General features: G+C 54.9%; 1 protein-coding gene across 5 annotated transcripts in view; it reads right to left on the bottom strand.

Moving 5' to 3' along the window:
- Positions 1 to 22,092, bottom strand: part of CATSPER4 (cation channel sperm associated 4) — a 37,268-nt gene extending 15,176 nt beyond the window's left edge. Inside the window, exons 1-4 of one of the 5 annotated variants that reach the window (XM_065577158.1) lie at positions 17,647 to 18,087; positions 9,799 to 9,860; positions 3,062 to 3,145; positions 1,079 to 1,222 (exon numbers count right to left, since the gene is read on the bottom strand). In XM_065577158.1, coding sequence (XP_065433230.1) covers positions 1,079 to 1,222; positions 3,062 to 3,130 — 213 coding nt within the window. In that variant the 5' untranslated portion in view covers positions 3,131 to 3,145; positions 9,799 to 9,860; positions 17,647 to 18,087. Of the gene's footprint in view, positions 1 to 1,078; positions 1,223 to 3,061; positions 3,146 to 9,798; positions 9,861 to 17,646; positions 18,088 to 18,841 lie in introns of those variants that run through there. The other 4 variants (XM_024105814.3, XM_042857296.2, XM_065577157.1 and 1 more) reach the window with 4 other exon arrangements.
- Positions 22,093 to 22,611: the final 519 nt, after the last annotated feature.

The following is a 22,611-nucleotide window of genomic DNA, read 5'->3' as shown; positions in this document are numbered from 1 at the left end:
GAGAGAAGGGGGCGGCCAGGGCTACAGCAGGGGCGCTGCCACGCGGCCCCTCCCGCCGCACCGCCTCCTGCCGCCTGCCGCGAGGGCTCTGCTCCGGTCGGCGGGGAGGGAAGGAAGAGGACTGCCCTGCAGGGCGCTCTGGTTCTCCGCGCCACCGCCCCCTACAGGGCAGCCGGAGCGGAACAAAAAAAAACAAAACAAAAAAAAGGTGGCCGTGCCGCCCTAGGATTGGGCAGAACGCCGTCTCCAACCATCTGCCGCCCCAAGCACCAGCTTGCTCAGCTGGTGCCTGGAGCCAGCCCTGCAAAGAGAGGGGAGAACACGCCTACATCATAGAGGCCTTACTTGAAGTGCAAAACTCACTCAGCCTTAACTCGGGGACAGCGACCTCTGCTTCCAGACTAATGAACGAATGGGAGCCGTATCGCTCGGGAATTTGGAAAGCAACAAGCGTAATGCATGAGACAATGACTGGGAGGAAACAATCCTGCACTAGCTGGGGAATGAACTCATGGGGCCCAGATCCTCTGGTGCCACACAGCTGGCATGGGTAAATCACACCCCTGTGGGGAGATCCGCTTGTGGCATAGAGCCAGTGTGGCAGCTTCTACACTCACCCTCTCCAGGCTGCCAGGGGAAAGAGGACAGAGTCAGGCCGCTGTATTGGGCTGTTAACTGCTGACTTCATCTTAAGTAGCCTGAAACTGAGGCACTGATTTGCACCCAGTCATCCCAGGATTAAGGGACCTCTGATCTGCCTTTACCCTCTCGCCCCCTTCTGAGCAAGGATTGGCTCACTGGGTCTTTTCTCTCTCTAATTGACCTGGCCCATACGGTCTTTAGCAAAGCACTAAATAGAACTAGCATGGGGAGAAGAATAGGAGAAAAGGAAAAGGGGGAGCGGAAGCGTGGAAATGAAAATAGCTCTTTAGGGCAGCAGCTCGCACGACGTGTATGTACAGCGCCTAGTGCAACGGGGCCCCGATCTCAGTCCCGAGGTTGCGGAGTCTGAGCTTGTGGCTTTCCCTTTGCTCGGAGTTTGCTGCGTGTGGGACCGATTCAGACATTGCCAACGTACCTCTTCGACCTTCGTCTCCGTCCGGCTAGCGATGATGAGCGCGTTGCCGATGATGAGCACGGCCAGCGTGATTTTAAAGGCGGGATGGTTGAGAAACCTGCCCATGCACACCTTTGAGACAAACTCCTCCACGTCCCAGTTATCCTAGGGAGAAAACAGAGAGCTGCGTCACCGCCAGAGTGGAAGTGGGCCGAGCCAGCCATCTGCAGGAAAAAAATTCCAGCCCCAGTTCTGAGCTCCTCCACTTTTCTATTGTGTTGCAAGTGGGGAGCAAAGGGGTGTGTGGAGGAGGGAAATTCCATTTCACCAAGGGTTTCTAATAGTAACGGAACCTGAAAATTTCAAAATTCTCCACAAGGGAAAAATCCCCATTAAAAGAAAAATCATTTGGGGTCGATCAAAACATTGTTGTTTCAATGTCAACCTTTTTAAAATGTGGTATTGCAGAACTCTCCTTGTCAGAAACCAAGACGTGGCGGGACAAGGCTTAGCGGTGGGAGCAGTGAAAGACGGGCCTACTGGTTGGTGCGTTGGTAGTCGGTCTGGGAACTGGAGCCAGAGGTCAGAACCAAGAGTCAAAAGTGGGGTCAGAACAAGGCAAGAGTAAGGCTGGGAGATGGATTGACGCAAGGGCAGGACTGGGAACGAGGCTGGAGCTGGTGCCAGAGCAGGCTGAGGCCTGTGGAGTCCCTCACCACTATCAGGCAGGGGACAGTTCCTCACCACACAGTGACGTTGGCCAGACTGGGCAACTCGCTCTCCTGTGAGGCTTATATACCTGCCCTGAGAGTCACCTGACCAGCTCCTGGCTTGCGGATTGGCTGGAGCCTCGCACAGGACTGACTCATCACCACATGAGGCTCAATCAGGCACTAGTTCAGGGATGACGCCTCACCACGTTATAGTAATATGATACAAAAAATGAAAATTCATTTCCAAACAACAAATTGAAACGCTTTTTTCATGAAAGGTCTGAACCTCCCCCACCCCGCCCCACCTCCTTCACCTCCCCCAGTTTTCTTCCGGTCTGAAACTCCAGCAAAACTGCCCCAGTGTGGACAGACTTGCATGTGCCGATGGAATACGGTTCACTAAGTTTCTCCCACCAGCTCACCACAGTATAACCCCCGGGCTGACACACTGTGGTTCTTCTCTGCCCTCAAGTCGCTGGACCACATACAGGCTATAGAGTGTCATTCAATGGAGCTGCCTCTGTTTGCTCAGGCACTAGGGGCTGCGAGCCAGAGGTTCTGGGTTCAATCCCCACAGACAGCGTCTCATCCTGGGGCCTCACATCACAGCAGGAAGGCAATGGCCCGGTTCCCCAAAGAGCCCAGGATGTTGGGTGCTGAGCCCCTTTGAAAACCTGGCTCCAGCTGTGGGCATGTGAAGATGTAGCCTCACATGGTGAGTGAGCTCCCTTTGCCAGTGCCAATACAGGACGCTCTTCTAAAGAGAAAAGGATCAGGATAAAGGCCCAGATGCACCCAAGGACAGTGTCTTCTCCCGCAAACAGGCTCCTTGGCACATCCCAGCCCATGTAAACTATGGAGATGCTCAACTTGCTCCCAACATCGAGCACTGAAACGGGAGGCAGTCTGGTGTAGGGGTTAGAGCAGGGCCCGGATGCTGGGAATCCTGGGTTCCATTCCCAGCTCTGCAACTGATGTGCTAAGTGACCTCGGCCAAGTCACTTTCCCTCCACTGGACCTCAGTTTCCCCATCTGTAAAATGGTGGTGTCCCATCTCTATCGGGGGTTGGAGCTCTGCAGGCAAAAGGGGCTAGAGACACAGATGATTAACCATCACCATGAGCTGTCAGAGCCACTTAACATGGCCTGCTCTCGCTGCTCCCCATCTCCCAGTCCTGCTCTCCCGCACGCCTGTGGGCCCAATCCAGTGCAGCGGGCTTTGGATCCAACCCTGAGAGAACCGCCTGGCAGCCACAGGCAGCGTCCCGCAGGGGAAGGGGGCAGCGCGTACCTGGACGCATATGATGTCTCTGCAGTTGATCTTCACCTCTGCGTTCTTGGCTTCCTTCTCCTTGTGCATGGTGTGGCGCCTCCACTGGTAGGAGACATGTGGTCACACACGCCCTTCCCTCACCCCCAGCTTACCCTCACCCCCTCTTTGGGCCCCAGTCATCCTTCACGCCCACAAGCCCATCCTAGCTTGCCAGGGGTTACACACCCACCCCATCATGGGCTTCCCATGCACTGGGGGACAGGCCAGAGGGCAGGGGGGGCAGCGAGGCGGGGTCCAGCATGGGCTTCCAGCTGTGCACATCTGTAATGTGCAGGAAGAAGACACATCTGGAGGAGCAGGGCCTCTGTGGTCCCAGGCACAAGAGGGATGGTATGGGGGGTGAGGGCAAAGTGCTGGTCCCCAAGGGGGACGGACTGCAAACTCCTCTGTCCCCCAGGCTGAGGGCGCCAGCCCCTTTCTCTCACCAGGCGGGACCCCTGATAAGCAGCCATTTCAGCTCCAGCATAGCGCCTCGGAGTTGCACCTCCTTGCCTGATGTCAGCCACCGGCATTATGACATCACGGTTCTAACCCAATGGAACCCTCCTGCCGAGCATGTCATCACCGGCCTCCTCTCTCTGCGGTCACCACTCCCTCCCATCACGGCAGGGGAGAGAGGAGCAAACCGGCTAGGGAGAGCGGTCAGACGCTGGGGATGGAGAGAGAAAGAGAGAGCCGGAAAAAAGAGCCAGAAACCAGGAGCAGGTCTGGAGAAGAGGGGAGCTGGGCAGGGGGAGCCGGAATCTGGTCTCATCCCCCGCCTTTTAAACCAAAGTAACTTCAGTGACTCAAGTGGAGTCACTCCTGATTGACCCCAGAGTAAAGGAGAGAAGAATTAGGTTCCTTGGAGGCCGCAGACTTTAGCACTGCTCTCTGCATTTTAGGCCCGCACTTCATACGGGTGGACCGGTATAACTTTGTCGGTTAGGGGATGGGACTTTTTCTGTTCTAGTTAGAGCAGGAACTACCAGGGCCTAGGGTGGAGTTTACACTGGTATAAAGACACCTCAGGACAGTACAGCTTAGCCCCCTTCCCGCCCAGGAATAGCGATTCTGGGATAAGCACATTTATGCCAGCGTGACTGCGTCCACACTAGGGGACGTTGTACCACTAGAATGATCTCAGCGTGTGTGTGTGTGTGGACATGGCCGTAAGAAATGCTGCTGCTTTGGATATTAACACCAGGTAGAATGAGGCCCAAGCCTGAATCGCTGTCAATGCCGGTTTTTATTTGCTCCACTGAAACAAGGGAAACTTGCCAGGTATTACTGCCATTACCCTAGTATCGGAGCACCTCACAATCTGTAACGTATTTATTCTCACAGCGCCCTGGGAGGTAGGGCGGTGCTGTTATCCCCATTGTAGAGATGGGGAAACTGAGGCACGGAGCAGCTAAGTGACTTGCCCGAGGTCACACAAGAAGTCTGTGGTACAACAGGGACTTGAACTCGGGTCTCCAAGTCCTAGACCACTGGGCCATCCTTCTCCTGCCATGAGTAACTTTTCTGGCTATTGTTTCATGCAACATCACACATGTCCTAAGATATTTACAAGGGTCTAGAAGGAGGCGGCTCTAGGATGGGATTATACAAGGTGATTAGGGAGGATTTTGTTCCTTCTACCTGGTTTTATGAACACCAACCCCAAGCATCCAAAAACCATGAGTCATGTTCCCCCCTCCAAAAAAAATCATGAGATTGGCTTAAAAATCAGGAGTTTTTTTAAAATAATAATTGGTGTTCTTCTGATTTGCCTTCTGGTGAATGAAAGGGATGGAGGCTGATGGGGAGACAGAACGGAGGGAGGGGAGGTCGGGGGGGGAATGAACAGGGGACAGAGGCGTGTGGGACTGAGTGGGGGGACTGGTGGAGACTCAGTGGAGGACACATAGGACAGGGTCTGACAATGATCTGAGAAGGGGGTAATGGATGACAGGGGAGGGTGCCCCCGCCAGAGCTGTCAGCTAATGCACTTCACCAGCAATAAATCCACACCATTCAAAACATAATCATAATAAAGTTACGGGTCATATGCAAATATGCAAATCGTCTCCTGACATAATTTGCATTCAGTGGCACACGGGTGGCTTCCCCAAACTTGGCACTTTAGCATACTGACCAGGTCCCCACAGAAGGGCTGGGGCCCGCGGTCCTGCCCCTTTAGGATGTGACCGTGCCAGATTCCTCACGCCTGGCCAGAGATGTGGCTCAAGGAATACCAGGATGGTTCAACTGCTGACCCAGCCCCCTCCAACCTGCCCCGCTCCAGGTCTACCAGCATCCACGCCTCACCCCATGCCCGACTAGACCTCCAATTCATAGACTCCGCTCCGAGGACCCATAGGTGCTGGAACTAAGGGTGCTACCACACCCCCTGGCTTGAAGTGGTTTCCATTATCTACATGGCTTACAGTTTGGTTCAATGGCTCTGAATCAGCACCCCCCCTATACAAATTGTTCCAACACCCCTGCCAGGACCCGGTCCCCTGGGGGTGGTCGAACCTCTACCAGTAGGTCATTTTCCTCCATTTTCCTTGTTCTGCCCGTAATCATGCCCTGCAATTGCACTTTTGTCCCACCAGAGGCCAGCGAAAGGCTGAGGAACGGGGCACGGCCGGTTCTCATCCCAGCCATGGTGGAAAGAGGGGACCGCATAGAGACCCACTCGCGCTGGGTTATTACCTTATCTAGTTCTTTTCCAGTGCGTTCACCACGGAACAGCAGAGGGAGGGGAAGGTGGGGGGTAGTTGTGCCAATTAGGGGGAACAAACGTCCCCTCTTCCCCCCCCCCAGGTCTTTACACTTGCTCAAAGTTCCATTGGCCATGGAGCCGGGGGAGGCCCTGCTCCAACCACTTTTCAGCCGTGCTCCCGTAGTAACTCCGTCCAGCTGCTGCCAGAGTAATCCAGAGAATTGCTCTGTGTGCATGGGCCCAATGCCACTGGAATGTCACCCGTCCTCCCCTCCGTACAGGTGGAGGGTGACCAGGCCACACTGCGGTGAGTGGTCTTGCGACCTGGTGCATGGGCTGACAATGCCCCTCCGATTTGGCCCCGTCACCCTCCATCCAGACAGCGTTGCAGCTGGGCAAAACGGCGCTCCGACCTGGCGGACGAAGAGTCTGGTCCTGGATGGTGAAGCGCAGGGGAATCTGCCAAGAACTCGACCCCTGGTGGCACTGGTTCATGTGCTGTGTGGGTAAGAGAGAACGGAGACTCCCCAGCCAAAGGAAATCGGGGGTCCCCCCCCCGCAGCAGCTCCCCACCCAGGGAGCCGTGCGGCAGCTCCGCACCCCAGCTCACCTCTGCTCCGCCTCCTCCCCAAGCACGCCGCCCCCGCTCTAATTCTCCTCCCCTCCCAGGCTTGCGGCGCCAAACAGCTGATTGGCGCTGCAAGCCTGAGCAGCGGGAGAAGTGGAGCGGCGACCGCGCGCTCAGGGAGGGGGCGTAGGAATGCTGTAAAAAAATTGGGGGCACTGCTTTTTGGCATCCCCAAATCTTGGCGCCCTAGGCAACCGCCTAGTTTGCCTAAATGGTAGCACCGGCCCTGAGCGGGGACAGCTACTCTACTGCTAACTAAATACTCCGCCCGATGTATTTACTCAGTCACCTCAGCCCTCCCCTGCCCTCAGGGCCGAGCCCTGAGCTACAGAGCCGGCCACCTGCCAGCACCCTCCCTTTTCACAATCTACAACATCAATGGGCGCGAGGCCGCGAGCAGCAGCTTCGGGGGGTGCCCACCAAGCCCTGATGGATCATGGCCATGCTTCTGCACTCATTCCTGCTCCATTTCCCTCGCTCACGGTAACATGCCGGTTTGGCGTGAATAAGAGAGCAAGTGAGGCTGCCCTCTAGTGGCCACCTGACTATTCCTCAGTGCCACAGCAAGCCTGCTCTCTTGTGGTTTTCTCATTTGGAGACTAGTGATTATTGCCTAGAGAGATAGGGTGACGAGATCGAGATCTCCCGTTTTTAAAGGGACAGTTTTTTGGGACTTTTTCTTATATAGGCGCCTGTTACCCTCCACCCCCATCCCGTTTTTTCCACAGTAGCTATCTGGTAACCCTACCTAGAGGCCTGGCTCGGGCGGGGAGGGATAGCTCAGTGGTTTGAGCATTGGCCTGCTAAACCCAGGGTTGTGAGTTCAATCCTTGAGGAGGCCATTTAGGGATCTGGGGTCAAAAATCTGTCTGGGGATTGGTCCTGCTCTGAGCAGGGGGTTGGACTAGATACCTCCTGAGGTCCCTTCCAACCCTGATATTCTATGATTCTAACCTAGCCCCATTGTCCTGGGAGCTGTACAGACACAGAGCAAGGGGCATCCTCTGCCCCAGGGAATTTGCGATCTAGCACAATGGGGTGCTGGCTGGTCCATGCCTGGGCTCCCAGGCTGTGCAATAAAATGCTTAGTGACCAAGTCAATGTGATTAGATGCATTTTGTAGCATCTTTTGCCCAAGGGCCACAAAATGCTTGGAGTGACCTCATCTCTATGCAAAGGGCCTGTCCCATGTCCCTGTCCAGTGCCTGCCATCGCCAGCAGCCCCCTTTCAACTAAGCTGGTGACACCGACCTCAGGATCCCATATGTATCTCGGAGACCACCCGCCCCCAGCCAGTCATAGGCTGGTGTAAGCCACACCCACTCAATGTGGCGCTCTGTCTCCCTCTAGTGGCCAGGAGGGCAGAGACAGAGGTGGAGGAGCCTGCTACAGCCTGGCTAACAGAGATGGGTCCTGGACCTCATGTTGTAGAAGCTCAACCTTTTAGAAGCAAAAGGTCCTAGATTCAGTTAAGTCACTACATGGGGGGTGCGTGGCTCCTGCCCTCCTCATTCCAGATGGTGCAGAGAAAGTGCCCAGGGAAGTGTTATTTACCCCTTCCCATAACAGAAGAACCAGGGGTCACCCAATGAAATGAATAGGCAGCAGCTTTAAAACAAACATAAGGAAGCACTTCTTCATACAACGCACAGTCAACCTGTGGAACTCATTGCCAGAGGATGTTGTGAAGGCCAGAAGTTGTGAAGGCCAACTGGGTTCAAAAAAAGAATGAGAGAAGTTCATGGAGGATAGATCCCTCCATGGCTATTAGCCAAGATGGTCAGGGACACAAACCCCATGCTTTGGGTGTCCCTAAACTGCTAACAGTCCAAAGCTGGAACTGGACAACAGGAGATGGATCACTCCAATAATTGCCCTGTTCTCTTCATTCCCTCTCAAGCATCTGGCACTGGCCAGTGTCAGGAGATGGGATAGATGGATCATTGGTCTGACCCAGTATGGCCATTCTTATGCTCCAGTGAGCCCCCTCTGTATGAGTCCTAGAACCAGCCACCGCCTGCATGGAGAGTCAAATCCCCAGAGGCCAGAGAAGGGGAGGGATGAGCCTGAGGATAGGGAGGAGTGGGCACCCTTTTCTCACACACTCTCACACGCCCAGCTCCCTGATGCCCTCCCACACTGCCCCTTTCTTCTTCCAGGAACACTCCATGCAGGACTGGAGAACTATTAGACTTGTGACATCATGGATACCCAGGATGTGAACTGTGATTAGCCGAGAGGGGGAAGGGCTTGTCTGGATGAAATCAGAGTGTTTTGCTCTGCATCCAGTTCACTCAAACACCTGCCAAAGAGTTGGAAGGAACAGGCTTTTGTTAAAAAATAATCCCCATCCCTAGAATTACGGGCAGGAAGAACCACCAACACACATCTCTGACTCTTCCAATGAGTCCTTCAGCAGCACAGTGAGAAAGAGCAGCCTTGTTATTCCTCACATAACCAACTTTGAAAGCACTTTTCCCATCATAACAGCACAAAGCCATATTTTGCCCAAATGGGAAGGAAGATCTCATGGTTAGACAACTGCCGGGGACCTGGGCTCATTTCCTGGCTCTGCCACAGACTATGCGTGACCTGAGACAAGTTGCTTATCTCTATATGCCACAGTTCCCAGTCTATAAAACGGAGCTCACGATCCTTCCTTTATCGGTCTCGTCTCTTGCTATGCACATGTACAGCGCCTGGCACACTGGGACGCTGTTCTCTGTTGGGTCCTGCTGTCATCATTTATTTTCCCTTATTCAGGTTCTGGCCTCCAAACACCACCACAGGGAAGAGATGAGGAAAGAAAAGGCAAATCTGTCCTGACTTGATAAACCCCTTCCAAATAGTTCCCTATCCACAATTATTTCCAGCCACATCAGTTAGAAAAGATGGTCCTTTATCAATTATATATTTGTTTCAAAAATACATTCTGTATCAAGCCAGAATTCCACTAGGGGGCAGTAAAGGAGAGCATAAAGCAGCCTGAAGGCACTGCAGATGGTTTTTGTCTTGTGTTGTGGCCCGAACTCACGATACCCAATACAAGCCAGTTCCCGCTGGGGTGAGAGAACTGGCTTCACTGGACACGTGCACAGATTTTTGCATAGCAATCTCGATTGGGCAAAGGAGTCGCATTTACGCTGGTACAAATAACAGGGCTTTCGGGATCAGGGTCATCCCCTCTCTAAAGTATGATTGGTCTATAACGAAGAGACCATGACACATTTTAAGCCTTTGGATGGAGAAAGGCCATCAATGTCTTTTGATGCTGGGGTCATTTTCCCGTTAGTCTCAGCCAGCCAGGAATTGCCTATTGGATGCATAGAGATTGGAAGATGGGTCAGGAAATTAGCAACAAAGATCTTTCCTTACCTGATTGCTGAGTGAAAGCCAACCCCGGGAAAGATTTCGCTCTTTGCTGATGGATCGGCGGCCTGTGTGAAATGAGTTTGGTGGGTCTCAGTCAGGATCCCAGTAGACACGACATCCACATCGTTAGCATCGATTTTGCCGGCCTGTTGGCAGTCCCAGCAGATGGCCTGAACGGGTTTGGCGATCGAACTCCTTCCTCTCCCCTCTAGAGGGCAGGGCTGAGTCACACTAGCTCTTGTCTAACCTAAGCTGTGGAATCACAAAGGCCGTGGGCCAGGGGGGTTTCAAACCAGCTCCTTTCACCTGCCCTAAACCGACTCAAACAACAAGGGAACCCCCATCCCCAAGTCTCAACTCCTCCGTATGGGCCTGCTCCATGCAGGTCAATGGAATGATCCTTATTCACTCCCAAGTGCTTTGGGTCAGGCTCTGGTAGATTTTGGGTTGGCCAAACCTACCCAATATCCTTTCCACTCACTGCTCTGCCCCCTGGTCCGAGCTTGTGCCTCCCCCGGGTGTGGCTGCAGCTCCCCCAGGAAGCCGGTCTCCCCACACAGCCACGCTGCCCCAGTTTCAGCCCAGGGTAAAGATGTTTCAGACAACGTTTGATCCCCGACAAGCCGGGAAATGCCGACAGACTGCTAGCTCCGGCAGGGCCCCCCCCCCGCCACTGCAGCTGGGACGCCACCCAGGCATATAATTATATCTAATTCCTCCCCTGCCGCGGCTGCGTTAACAAGACCCGCAGCTGCATACTGAAGGGGCAATTAATTGTCTTTGCCCACGTAACCGTGGTTACAAGATTGATACAGGTGGCGGATATCGACGGCAGTAGATCTGTGGCAGCTAGAGGACGGCACAGGAGGCAGTTCCTGGCGGTGTCGTAACTTTGCATCCGGGAACTAAGGTTTTAATCAAAAGAGCAACTATCGAGAGTCTCGCAGAGGGGGAAAAAAAATCACAAGAGCTGGCAATGCTGGGGATAGCGGGATCAGGGCCCGTGATGCTGGGAAGTTGTACAGACACGTGGCAGAAAGACGGTCCCTGCCCCAAAGATCTTACACTCTAGGTGGATACATCAAGCCAGTGATGGGAGTGCAGGAAAGCAGGGAGAGCACCCTTAGCAGAGCCTTTACCCCGCTGCGGAGCCCTGCAGATATTCCCCACCTACGGCAGCAGGGACCCATTGACCTGTGGAGGCAGCAGCTTTTTACCCTTGATCCATATCAGGGCTGGGCCCAAACAGAGACTCCTCCTCCGAGCTCCTGGTACTTCGGATCTCAAAGCACTTTATGCATAGTAAGGAGCGGAGCTTGGCAGCCCCCCGCCCCGTGGCAGGCAGGGAAGTACCATCATCCCGGCTTGAGAGGGGGAAACTGAGGCACATGGAGGGGCAGGGATGTACGGAGGCTGAGCAGCAATTTAGTGACGGCTTGGAAGTAAATCTGGATGGGTGGGGGCAGGGCTGGGGTTTGACAGAGTCAGAGAGGTTTTGCAGTGGGGCAGGGTGGATGGGCCCAGGGAGGCTAGCGGGAAGCAGACGGGGGGGGGGTGAAGTCAGGGGAGCAGCAATGAGGCATAAAATGGTGTCTCCTCACAGCAGAGCCACTAGCCGGGATCAGCGCACCTGGGCACGGCCAAGCTCTCCCCAGTCCTGCTCCCTCCCCACCAGGGCTGGCCAGTATAGCGGCAGGCTCCTCCCCAGTATGCCGGAGGTGAATGCTGAGCCCTGCGGAGGAGCCTACAGAGGGGCTGCGGCTGCCCCAGAAGCGCAGTTCTCCTAGCCTGGCCTCAGGCGATGGGGAGAGGGAAGGGACGAGAGTCACTGAGCGTGGATCGATCTGCTCCGTGCTTGCCCATGGCTCCTGTCACCCCGCTCTGCCGGCTGGGGTGGCAGAGACGTCTCGAGGGAGCCAAGGGCAGGCGAACGAACGACACAGACAGCGATGCTAACAGTGAGCGGCAGGTGGGTGTATGCTGTGGGCAACGCAACAGGCTAGGGGACCAGAGTGGAGCGTGGGGAACTGAGAGCCAGAACTCCTGGGTTCTATGCGCTCCTCTGTCCCTGTCCTGTTGTGTGCGACCTTGGGCAAGTTACTTTGCCTTTCTGCGCCTCAGTTTCCCCATTCTCACACACACCCCCAAGGCGCTTACGTGGACGACAAGCCTGACTTTCAAAGGTGCTGAGCCCCCACATCTCCAGCTGATGTTCATGGGGTGCCCACCTGGCAACGCCACCCAAATCGCCTGCTGGGTGCATTGATATCTTCAGGTGGAAGGTGCTGGCGCAAAGGATTTGTAATCCTACCGAACGAATAAAGCAGGTAGGTGGGCTGCCCTGGATGCTGTCTAGGGGGCCAGCTCTGGCTAAGTGTCCACGCCAAGTGGATGGAAACCATCACCCCCCTTGCCCCAGCCCCGCTCAGAGCTGGTAGATGTGCACAGAATGGCAAGTCAGCCGTCTCCTGGGATCCACTCGAGACCCCTGGCTGACCATGGCCCAAGCCCAGCTTGGCGTTTCCTGCCTTGCTGAGCTAGGAAACGGGATCCGGGGGCGAGACGGGACCAGCTCACTAGCCCGTAACCCCAGGCAGAGTGAGGACGCTCCCTGCCCCCAGGAATAATTCACAAGGGGCTCAAACTCGCTCTCATCTAGAGTTACAGAGGAAACATCCAGGAGGCCAGTGACTGTGCACGTTGTCAGCTCTGGCCCAGCATCGCACACGGGGGCCCGGCTGTGCATGGATCGTGGGCCGCACGTGATGGAAACAGCCAGGGCCACACACGCCGTGCACTACAGCGCGTAGGAGACCGGGGAAGAAATCTGTAGCCTGCATGGCACATGGAGGCAAGTGTAGCAAGGGGGCTTGACCGCTGGTGAGTCAGGGATGCTCCTCATTAAGGTGGGGTCTAGCAACGGTAGGGGGAGGCCACGGTGACAGGGTCAGAAGGGTGAATTACAGGAACCAACAGAGGGGCAGGGCCAGGAAAAGACCACCCTTTTCCTCCATACCTGGCTGTATTGAAAGGCAGCGTGGTCTAGTGGGTGGGGCACAGGCCTGCGAGTTGAGAGACCTGGGTTCCATTCCCCCCCTCTTCCACTTGCCTTGGGCAAATCGCTTTCCCCACCCCTACCTGCCTCAGTTTCCCCATCTGCAAAAATCAGAATACTGTCATGATACTCGCCTCCCTCTGTAAATTGCTTTGAGCAAGGTGGCTGATCAGAGGTAATTATTACATCTCAGCCCTTGCGCCTGTTCTGGCCAGAAGGCAAAAGCTGCTGCAAGGGGACAAAAATACCTTTCCGAGCCTTAAAATGTCTGGGGTTTGGATCAAATAATAATAGAATAGAGAGGTGAGTGGATGCAGTACATACCTGCCAACACTATATGGCCCCCAAAAGTGGGAAGGGAGGAGAAAGACATGATGACAGCATTTGAGTTTGCCTGACTAAAGAATCCAGTTTAATTATCCTGAGTGGCTGGCAAGTCCACCCAGTAACAACCTTTGATCTAGGGAGGGACGTCCATGTGCAAGCGCCGTGTGCGTGTATATCTGTAACCAAAAAGAATCAGGAGGGCAGAAATCACTATAAACACAACAGAGCGTGAGCCCATGTTATATTATAAGCCCTCTGGGGCGGAGACTGGGGGTGCTATTCCTACGTGGCTACACAATGGGGACCTGATCCGGGAGCTCCCGTGAACCGCTATCCAGTAACCCCAGGCTCTCTTGGGGCCCCGACAGCAGCGACGCAGTCCGAGCTGCGTTTTCGGCATGGAGGGCAGAAGGAAAGGGACCTCTGATCACCTGGCGTTTGCACCGAAAACAACTGGGGCCCGTCCGCAGTAGCAGCCCAACCACTTTGAACACCGGGTGAAGGGGGCGGGCGTGCTGCCCACCGCTCAACAATGAGTCATTTCTCTAGCTCGCACAAAAATCCATTCTTAATAGGTGTCTCCAGGCATGCCAGGCCACTTCTGTGCCTCAGTTTCCCCACGTGTTAAAGGGGGCTAACGCCACCTAGCGCAACCCAGCGGTTGTGATACTCGTTAGTACTTGAAAAGTGCTTTGAGATCCCCCATGAAAGGAGCCAGAATTATTCTTGAGCTTGGAAATCCAGGCTTGTCGAGACTGAACTGCTTAGAATTGAGGAGAGCCATGTAGCCTTGGGCCCAGGTGTTTAATCAGAAGGATTGCGCAGAGATAAACAACCCAGCGATTGTGTGCTTTATAAACACCCCTAGCCACTCCCTGCGCCTACTGTGGGGGTGAGAAAGGCTGTCTGAGGAGACACTTCTTTCCTTTGTATCAAACGGGGCATAAATGACAATTATTGGCTCCCGCACTGGTACCGCCCCCGGCCGTGATCTCGTCAGATCTCATAAGCTTAAGCAATATTGGTGGGCTGAGATAAAACCCAATCCAGCAGCAGACAATGGCTGAGAAGAGGTTACTCTTCCCTCTGAAAAATGATCGGCCCAAGGGCCCCAGCCTGGTCACAGAGGATACTGTGAGACATCAAACCAAGGGCCTGACCGCAGAGGGTCTTTCCAAAACCACAAGGCTCCTTTCGCAAGAGTTGTGGTGATCTCCCCAGAATGGGGCCAAATTCCAGTTTGGTTAAGAACAACGTTCCCTCCTGCTGTTTTTTTCAGTTGGATACAGCACACCTGTTCACTTCCTGTTGTGTCGCGCTGTTAAACAGCGACCATGCTCCACTCCAGAGTTGGCTGCATTTCAGCGGTAGGTGAAACGGCCTCTCCGCCATATTTAAAAAGATCCCCTATACGAATGCAAGATTGTTAGGGTGATGAAACTGAGACTATTCTGCAAAAGCGACCGTTACCAATACGGCATTCGCTCAGCAACGGCAGGTCCGTGATACCACCCCACTGCTGGGGTAGATTGAACTCCAATCTGCGGCCGGGGCGTCACCCTTTTTTGGCTCCTAACCGATCCCAGCCAGGGGTGTTGGATCCCTATGGCTCAGTACTCGGGTCAGAAGAGCAAACCTTTGGAATGGAGCCTGCTTCATCCTCTGCAAAGTACTCTTAAGTGTCCCAGGGCAGAAGCCTGTCTCTCTTCTTCCTCTGTGTCATCGGGACTCCAGAAAGTTTCCCGGAACAAATGGAAAATCTTTCCAGCCATGTGCAGCTTTGATTTGCGTCCTTGGACTGGGCGATGGGAAAACAAGCGGTTCGACTCCCCAGTCCCTCATGGCTCCTCTCTGCCCCACACGCGCCTCAGGAGAGGGGGGCTTAGCACACACCAGGGGACTCCGCGTTTAAAAAAAAAAAATCCTGGACCCTGGTACGGCAGAAACGCTGAGCCATGATCCTACGCTCCCTTACGCTGGGCCCGACTGGACAACAATAGCGCTGCTCCGGATTTACGCCAGCACGGGAGCAGAATCAGGCCCTGGACTTTATCTGGCCTGGCATTTTGCCCCCCCATTGCATTTCCCTAGGCGCTGGGCCTGGGCAAAACCCACTCACCAGGCCCATCTGGGCTGTGAAGCGCGGCTTGGCTCTAGCCTCCCCCCCCTTTTTAACTCCCCTTTGTGTTGCGGGGGGGAGAGCGGGGGGGAAGTAATGCAAAGTTGCTTTAAATTAGCAAACTCCTGACACAGAGAATAACCCCAGCCTGGCTACAACAGCGGCTATTCCTGCTGCTGGTGGTGGGTCTTGGCAGGGCCTGGAACCTGATGCAATCAGTTGTGATTAACAGAGGGGAGCGGCTGGGGACGACAGCACTCCCCCACCTGTGTTTGCCATTGTGTTCCTGTTAGCTGCTTGCAGGTGTTTGCTGGCGCCGGGTTGTCTGAGCTCCCCGGCCCTGCTCCTTCCCCTCCACCCCGCCCCCCTCCTGCTCCCTGGCTCGCCTCCAATCCCAAGTCCATTCAGCGCCTCCCTCTCCCATTCACACGTCTGCAAACAAGCCCAGGGCCCGAGAGCAACGAGTAACACTTTCCAGCCCTGCTCCAAGCCCCATCAATTACGCTTGAAATGCAATCCGGGGCAAATTCCTGGTTTTTAAGGGGAGGGGGACAAAGGGATTTTTTTTTTACGGGGATCATCTCTGTGTTGCTCTGTTCCAAAGAACTTTCAAACAGTCACTAGCTGGAGAATTTTTCTTTGATCCCATCAGGCCACACACCCAGCGCCTGGAAAGGGACAAGTTTGGGGGGGGGCGCCTTCTTTCTGGGGGTCTGACTTCTCCCCTGTGTGTGGGTCGGGAGACGGGGCCTGCAGAAAGTCTGCCTGGGAGTGCGTGATTCCCATACAAGAGTCTTAATCCACTGCCCCAAGATGTGGGCACCCCCAAATATTTGAGCTCCGGATTCTGATTTTACGGCTTGGACCCAGAATTGTCTCTTAGGGTTTATTCCTCAATTGGAATGTGATCTTTCAATCCCCCGTGTCCCCTCTTAGCTGGGCTATCCCTCCCATGTGAGTCCCAATTCCAGGTTGGTTAATAACATCCCCACAGAATTTTCCATTGAATATCCCCCATCAAGTGACTATTCCTCTTCAGTGTCCTGTCCTAAATTGTTGTGTGGCGCTGTTAAGCAGCTGCCATGTGCCACCCCAGAGGTGACCTCACTTAATCCCAATGCAATTTGCTCTATGTGGGGGGGAACACACTTTAGGGATTCCTCAGGGGTGTGCACAAGGGGGCACAAGCAGGGGCACAGGCTCCCCCAGGAATTGGCAGGGGCACAGAACTCCAGCTCCAGGGCTTCGGCGGGGAGAATGAGTTCCTCCAGCTCCAGGACGGTGGGGTGAGAGCGAGCTCGTCCGGCCCTGGGACCGTGTCAGGGACACAGAATGTGCCCCTCCAAAAGCCATAGGTGCTAGAACTGGGGGTGCTGCGGCACCCCCAGGCTCCAAGTGGTTTCTATCACATAAGGGTTTGCAGTTTGGTTCATTGGCTCTCTGCACCCGCACTATACAAATTGTTCCAAAAGCCGTCCAATTTTTATTCTTGGGTGTCCTGAATATTTTAGATCCTGGCTGCTCTGCATGGCATAAACAAGGACTCGCCTTCCCCAACCACCAGCGTTGTGTGGCATCCTGTGCACTGTTGGTGGGCTAATGTTCTCCACCCCAGAGGTGGCTGCATTTCAGTGGTGCGTGTATATAGTTTACAAAGCTCGTTGGGATCCGTCAGGGTGCTACAGACACGGGAAGTGCTGTAAACTGGCAGAAGCCAGGAAACTCACATGTAAAATAATAACCCTACTTCGCACTTCTGCAGCTTGCTCTCACATTGGGCCTTTCAAATGAGGCTCGCAAAGTGCTTTACAAACCGTAATTCTCACAATGCACCTGTGAAGTACGTGTCTATTTTTTATAGATGGGGAAACTGAGGCGCAGACAAGGGGGATGGAGGGCAATGACTTGCCTAAGGTCACACAGTAAGCCAGCCCTAGTCTACACTTAAAATTTAGGCCGACAGAGCTGCGTCACTCAGGAGTGCGACAAATCACCTGTTCCTGAGCAATGGAGCTACAGCGACCTAACCCCTCGCATAGACACAACTTCTGTTGCCCAAGCTACTGTCGCTCGGGGAAACGGTGCTCCTACACCGATGGAAAAACCAACGAGAACAGAACCTCCGAGGGCACCAGAGGAGGGCTGGGTTCCCTCTGGGTGCAGGGTGGGAGGTGATAGACTGAGCACAAAGAGTATTTATCTAGTGTCTGGATACTCCAGCCTGGACAGCCTACACTTAACATTAAGTCGACCGGGGGGGGGAGTGAAAAATCCACACCCCTGAACGCCGGAGCTATTCCGACCTAACCCCAATGTAGATGTGGTACCAGGTGCATTAGGAACGCCTCACCTGCATCGACAAGCGGATCGGTAATCCCTCGCCGTTCCCACTGGGTATGGCGTCCTTCCTGTTCCAAACAGCCAACATGTTCCACCCCTGACGCAACTGCATTTCACTGGCAGGTGAACGGATTCCTTCACAGGCATCAGCAATGTTCCTCAACGCTTGGGGCCTAACGGTAGGAAGCTAAACTCACATTTTGGCCACCTCAGCAGTAGCCTGATTTCAGCAGTGTTGAGCGCCCCCAAGTCAGTCAGGAGCAACGGGTGCTGGGATCCTCACACTCAGGCCCCTCCTTTGGGTGCCCGCATCGTCCCTAGCTAGCCAAGTGCTTTGGGAATCAGCCGGGGAGCACGCCCTCCTGGCACCGTGGAACGATCGCTGATGCCCCTTTCCCAAACAGCCTCGTGAGGCCAGTTATGAGGCTCTGCCAGCCTGGCGAGAGGTTATTTACCTGGGAATGTTTGCCAGCAGCTAACAATGGAGCTCACGTGGCCACGGGGCTCCCTGGTCTGGAGTGAGCGGGGAGGAGTCCATCACTACCACCCCCACAGGGCACTTCTCGGGGCTGAATACCTAGCCCATAGCCCCACTGCCACTGGCTCAGCAGAACTCTGTGGGTGCCAAGCCAGCGGCAGGACGCAGGGCTAGGTATTCACCCCGAGAAGTGCCCTGTGGGGGTGGTAGTGATGGACTCCTCCCCGCTCACTCCAGACCAGGAAGCCACGTGAGCTCCCACAGGCCTGGCACCACGTGGTGTGTGGGAGGCTGTGGTGGATGTCTCTCCCTTCCTGTGTCCCACGAGGAGCTGGCCCCAACCCCACCAATCCCGCCTCCTGCGGGAGAACCACACAGAGTCTGCCACCTACGGCCAGGGCCCGCTGCTCTCTTCACCTCTCAGTGTCGCCATCGGGACCCTGCCCAGCTGCCAGCACAGCCCTGTGTGCCAACACGCAGGACATTGTGCGCCACAGTGGGAGAGCACGGTGCAGTCCTGGCTGGTTGCTCTCTGCCAGTCCTCACTTAATGATTTCCAGCTGCGTCCCGATATCCTGTTAAACACCCACCCCGCTCCCCATTAGCCCTAAAAGCCCCGACCTCTCCTCCCCTCCTCTCCCAAGCCCTCTCTGGTACATTTCTGCCAGCCTGACTCATGCCTCAGGCATTCAGCAACTGTCCCTACTGGTGCCTGCTCTCCGCTAACCTGGCCTGGAGGGCTCAGCCCCTAACGCCGGGTTCCTGGTCTGGAAGCACTGGCTGCCCCATCTTTCGGTCCCAGGGAGGGGTGATGTGGTCCAGGAGAAGCGATTGCAGCAGGGGCAACGCAGGGATAAACGGTGGAAGCTCTGCTTCTTTTGTTCTTTGCACTCACGCCTCTGGGATCTGGTTCTTCTCAGCTGCTGTCCCCGGCTGGAATCTCCTCTCCTCTCTGTTCGGGAGGCAGCTGGGTCACGTCCTGCCTCGCCCCGGCTGAGATAATGCCGGAGGAGGCTGACCTGGGGGGGCTGCAGGCAAGCAGGGAACATCCAGCACTCCGGCCTGTTGCGGCTTCCTCGGGTGTCACACGGACTCTGCCTTGAATTGGGCTGGGAGGTGGTGTAATCCCGGCACCTGGGGGCTTGGCAGGATGGGGGAGAAGCAGCTTGATCAGCTAAGAGCTAGGGCTGAGCTGTGAGGCATGGGATCAAGTGGGCCTGGGTGGATCCTGCACGAGATGGGGACTCAAGAGACTTGGGGTCAGTGTCTGGCTCTGGCTCCCTGTCTGACATTGGGTAAGATACTTCATCCACCCTGTGCCTCAGGTCCCCAGTCTGGGGCAGCAGCATGCCCCGCCTGCCGAGGGGCGCAGTGAGGATCAAACCCAGTGACGAGGGCCTAGCCCACATCTGCTCTTGCACCGTGGATGTCAGGGCAGTTACATCAGCGAAAAGAGCAGCAGGCCTGGGCAATATCATGGTGAGGTCTCTCTTGTTGGCTTCCCTTCCCCACCTCTGCTCACCAGGGCTAGAGACAACCACACTGACCTGCCATTTCGGTCTGTCCCTCCAAGGTAATTCACGCCTTGGGCCCCGTGTCCTGGATGCACCTGGAATTTGCCTTTCCAGCTAGGCGGCCGGCGTGCAGCGAGGTCCGCCAGGCCCCTGCGCCTCCAGGAGCGCGGAGCCGCCGGGCCCCTGCGTTTTTGTGTTTGAGGTTTTTTGCATCACTGATTGGCTGTTTTTTTGTTGGCCTTCGCTTGGCCACTGAGAGGCGGCACCGAAAATGTTTTCTGCCCGGGTTGGCAAACTGGCTAGACCCACACCTGGCAGCTGGTTGGAAGGAAGCGTTCCCACCGGTTGCCATCGATCACCCGCTTAACCCACTGCCACTCCACGGGCTGTTTACACGGAGATGCGGGATCGGTTATTCCCCTGAAAAGATTGTTGCTCATATTTCCTCCAACACATCGCTCCAGCTCCTTCTTCTTGGGCCTGTTCATTTCTCCCACACTGGGCCAGCCTCCTCTTCAGTGGGATGCGAGGATTTCAGAGACACCCCGATAGATTCCTCACCCCCGTTGGTTTAGGGCTTGTCTGCACAGGTAACTCGATCTAGACGAACTAAAGGTGCGAATTTAAAATGAATTCATTCCGCCGGATTTAGCCCCTGTGTGGAGACTCTCGTTTGGAATAATGGGCGGGCTCTTTTCGGCTTTCCAAAGTGGAGGAATTATTCCAGAACAGAGTGTCCACATGGGGAGCTATTCCAGAGTAGCTGTTGTGGAATAGGTTGCTGTGACAGTCAGTTTCCACACACAGATCAGCACCTGGAGCTTGGGGGGTGTCCAGGAGAAGCTGGATTCCTTATATTTATGGCAGGAGCAACATGGAAACCAAGCCCACCCCAACAGAAGTCGAGAGGGAGAAGGGAAGCACTGAGGAATCTTAACCCGCATTCCTTCGCAGCTTCGCCTGTCTCTGTCCAGGCACTGCTCAGAGGAAGCTTGGGCTGCTAGAATTCGGTGGCCATCCAGTAGCTAGTGTTATCAATGGAGACACAGCCAGATCCCAGATCCCTTCCACCCCCAAAACTCCCACTGGCTTTAATACGAGATATGGGTGCACAGGGAATGCAGCCCTGACCTTGCATTGCTAGACATCTCTGGATTTAATAGGAACTTCAACTTCAACTGCTTCAACTCAGTCTTTTCTATTGCAATAATTTCCTCCCCTCGTATATTCACACCTATCATTCTGAGCCTTTCCATGACAAGCTGCTAAGACCACCACCACGGGCCAGCAACACCAGTTCAATCCAATACCAGACACTTGGTTCCTGGGATCTGGTCCAAGCAGTGTCAGATGGGCCTGAGAACAAGGGGGAGAAACCAATTTGACAGTGATTGTTGTGTTCAGGACATTATTGTTAGTTTCATTCCGGTGCCCCCTAGAAGTCCTGACAGGGATCAGGCCCCCTTGTGCAGGGCAGGGTACAAGCACAGAGTGAGATCCAGCCCCTGCCCGGAAGAGCTGACGGCCTAAACAGGCAAGAGAGAAGAGATGGATTCCCAGTTTTGCGGCTGGAGAACTGAGGCTTAAAGACGTTCAGGGCCATGTCCCAGGACCCAGGGAGCGTCTGGGGCAGAGCAGAGAGCCGAGACTTTACCCACAGGGCTGCTGTCCCTCTAGCTTCCCAGGAAGTTTGTAAATTAACCCCACCTTCCGTCGCTCCCTCTGCGGGTCCAAAGTACTCGCTGCCTGGGAGACAAGAAGCTGCAAAACAAGCCAGGGGGAAAGTGAAGCTGGGTTCAAGGTCCTGGGGCCAAGTCTGTTCTGTGGGATCTGCAGGTCCAACTCTGACCTGATCTGGGATCTGCAGGTCCAACTCTTCTGAGCTTGTAGTTCTTTGAAGGGTTTGCTTCCTATCACAGGGATGTTCAAAAGTGACCAGTGCTTGGGGGGTGAGGGGCTCAGCGTTCAATCTGAAACACTTCCCAGGGGCCTGATTTTCAGAGGGCGGGTGCTCTGGCCTGGCTGAAAAATCAGCCCCCCTTTAAGGTGTCTCGTGTCCGACGCGCAAAACTCAAGGTGCCTTCAAATCACTAGTCTGTCCTGGAGAGACGGCTGCTTTCTCCGTCCTGGGCACCGCCCGTTTAGTTATAACGGTAAAGAAGAGTTTGCATCTATCTACATTGGCTAGTCAGACGGTCAGCTCTTGGGGACAGGGACTGTCTCCTACTCTGTGGCTAGGTCTACACTACCCGCCTGAATCGGCGGGTAGAAATTGCTCTCTCGGGGATCTAATTATCGCGTCTCGTCGGGACGCAACAATCGATCCCCGAATCGACGCGCTTACTCCACCAGCGGAGGTAGGAGTAAGCGCCGTCGACAGAAAGCCGCAGAAGTCGATTTTGCCGCCGTCCTCACAGCGGGGTAAGTCGGCTCCGATAGGTCGAATTCAGCTACGCTATTTGCGTAGCTGAATTTGCGTATCTTAAATCGACCCCCCCCGTAGTGAAGACCTGCCCTGTGTTTGTACACTGCCGAGCACAACGGGGCCCTGATTTTGGTTGGCTCTTAGGCACTAGCATAACAAACATGATTAATAACAACACAGGGCGCAGTTTGGACTCACGTCCTTGTGCGCCCCTCCAAAGAGCAAGATTAAACCCTTCTGTAACTCCTCTGAAGGCAATGGGGTGAAACTGGGGATCCTTTGAACAAAGATACCCAGGGGAATAAAGTGGAGGAGGTCTTGGCATTCAGGCCAGATACACAGGTATGCGGGGGGGAAAGGGGGGCTTTAGCAGCAGCAGCTCCCACCTTGCACATGACCCATGCCAAACCTACGATGGACATGACCATGAATTCGCTGGTAGGCACCTTTGTCCGCCAATGTAAGTGGCCCCTATCACCACGTGGCTCCGATTCCTCCATTCTGACTGGCTCCTGTCGTTGCCAGAGAAACTGAAATTCCAACGTCTTTCCCAGCCCC

The sequence above is a fragment of the Chrysemys picta genome, chromosome 23 (assembly GCF_011386835.1).
Source record: "Chrysemys picta bellii isolate R12L10 chromosome 23, ASM1138683v2, whole genome shotgun sequence".
Classification (NCBI taxonomy): domain Eukaryota; kingdom Metazoa; phylum Chordata; order Testudines; family Emydidae; genus Chrysemys; species Chrysemys picta.
Note: the sequence above shows the minus strand (reverse complement) of the source record. Positions and strands in the feature narration are given on the sequence as shown.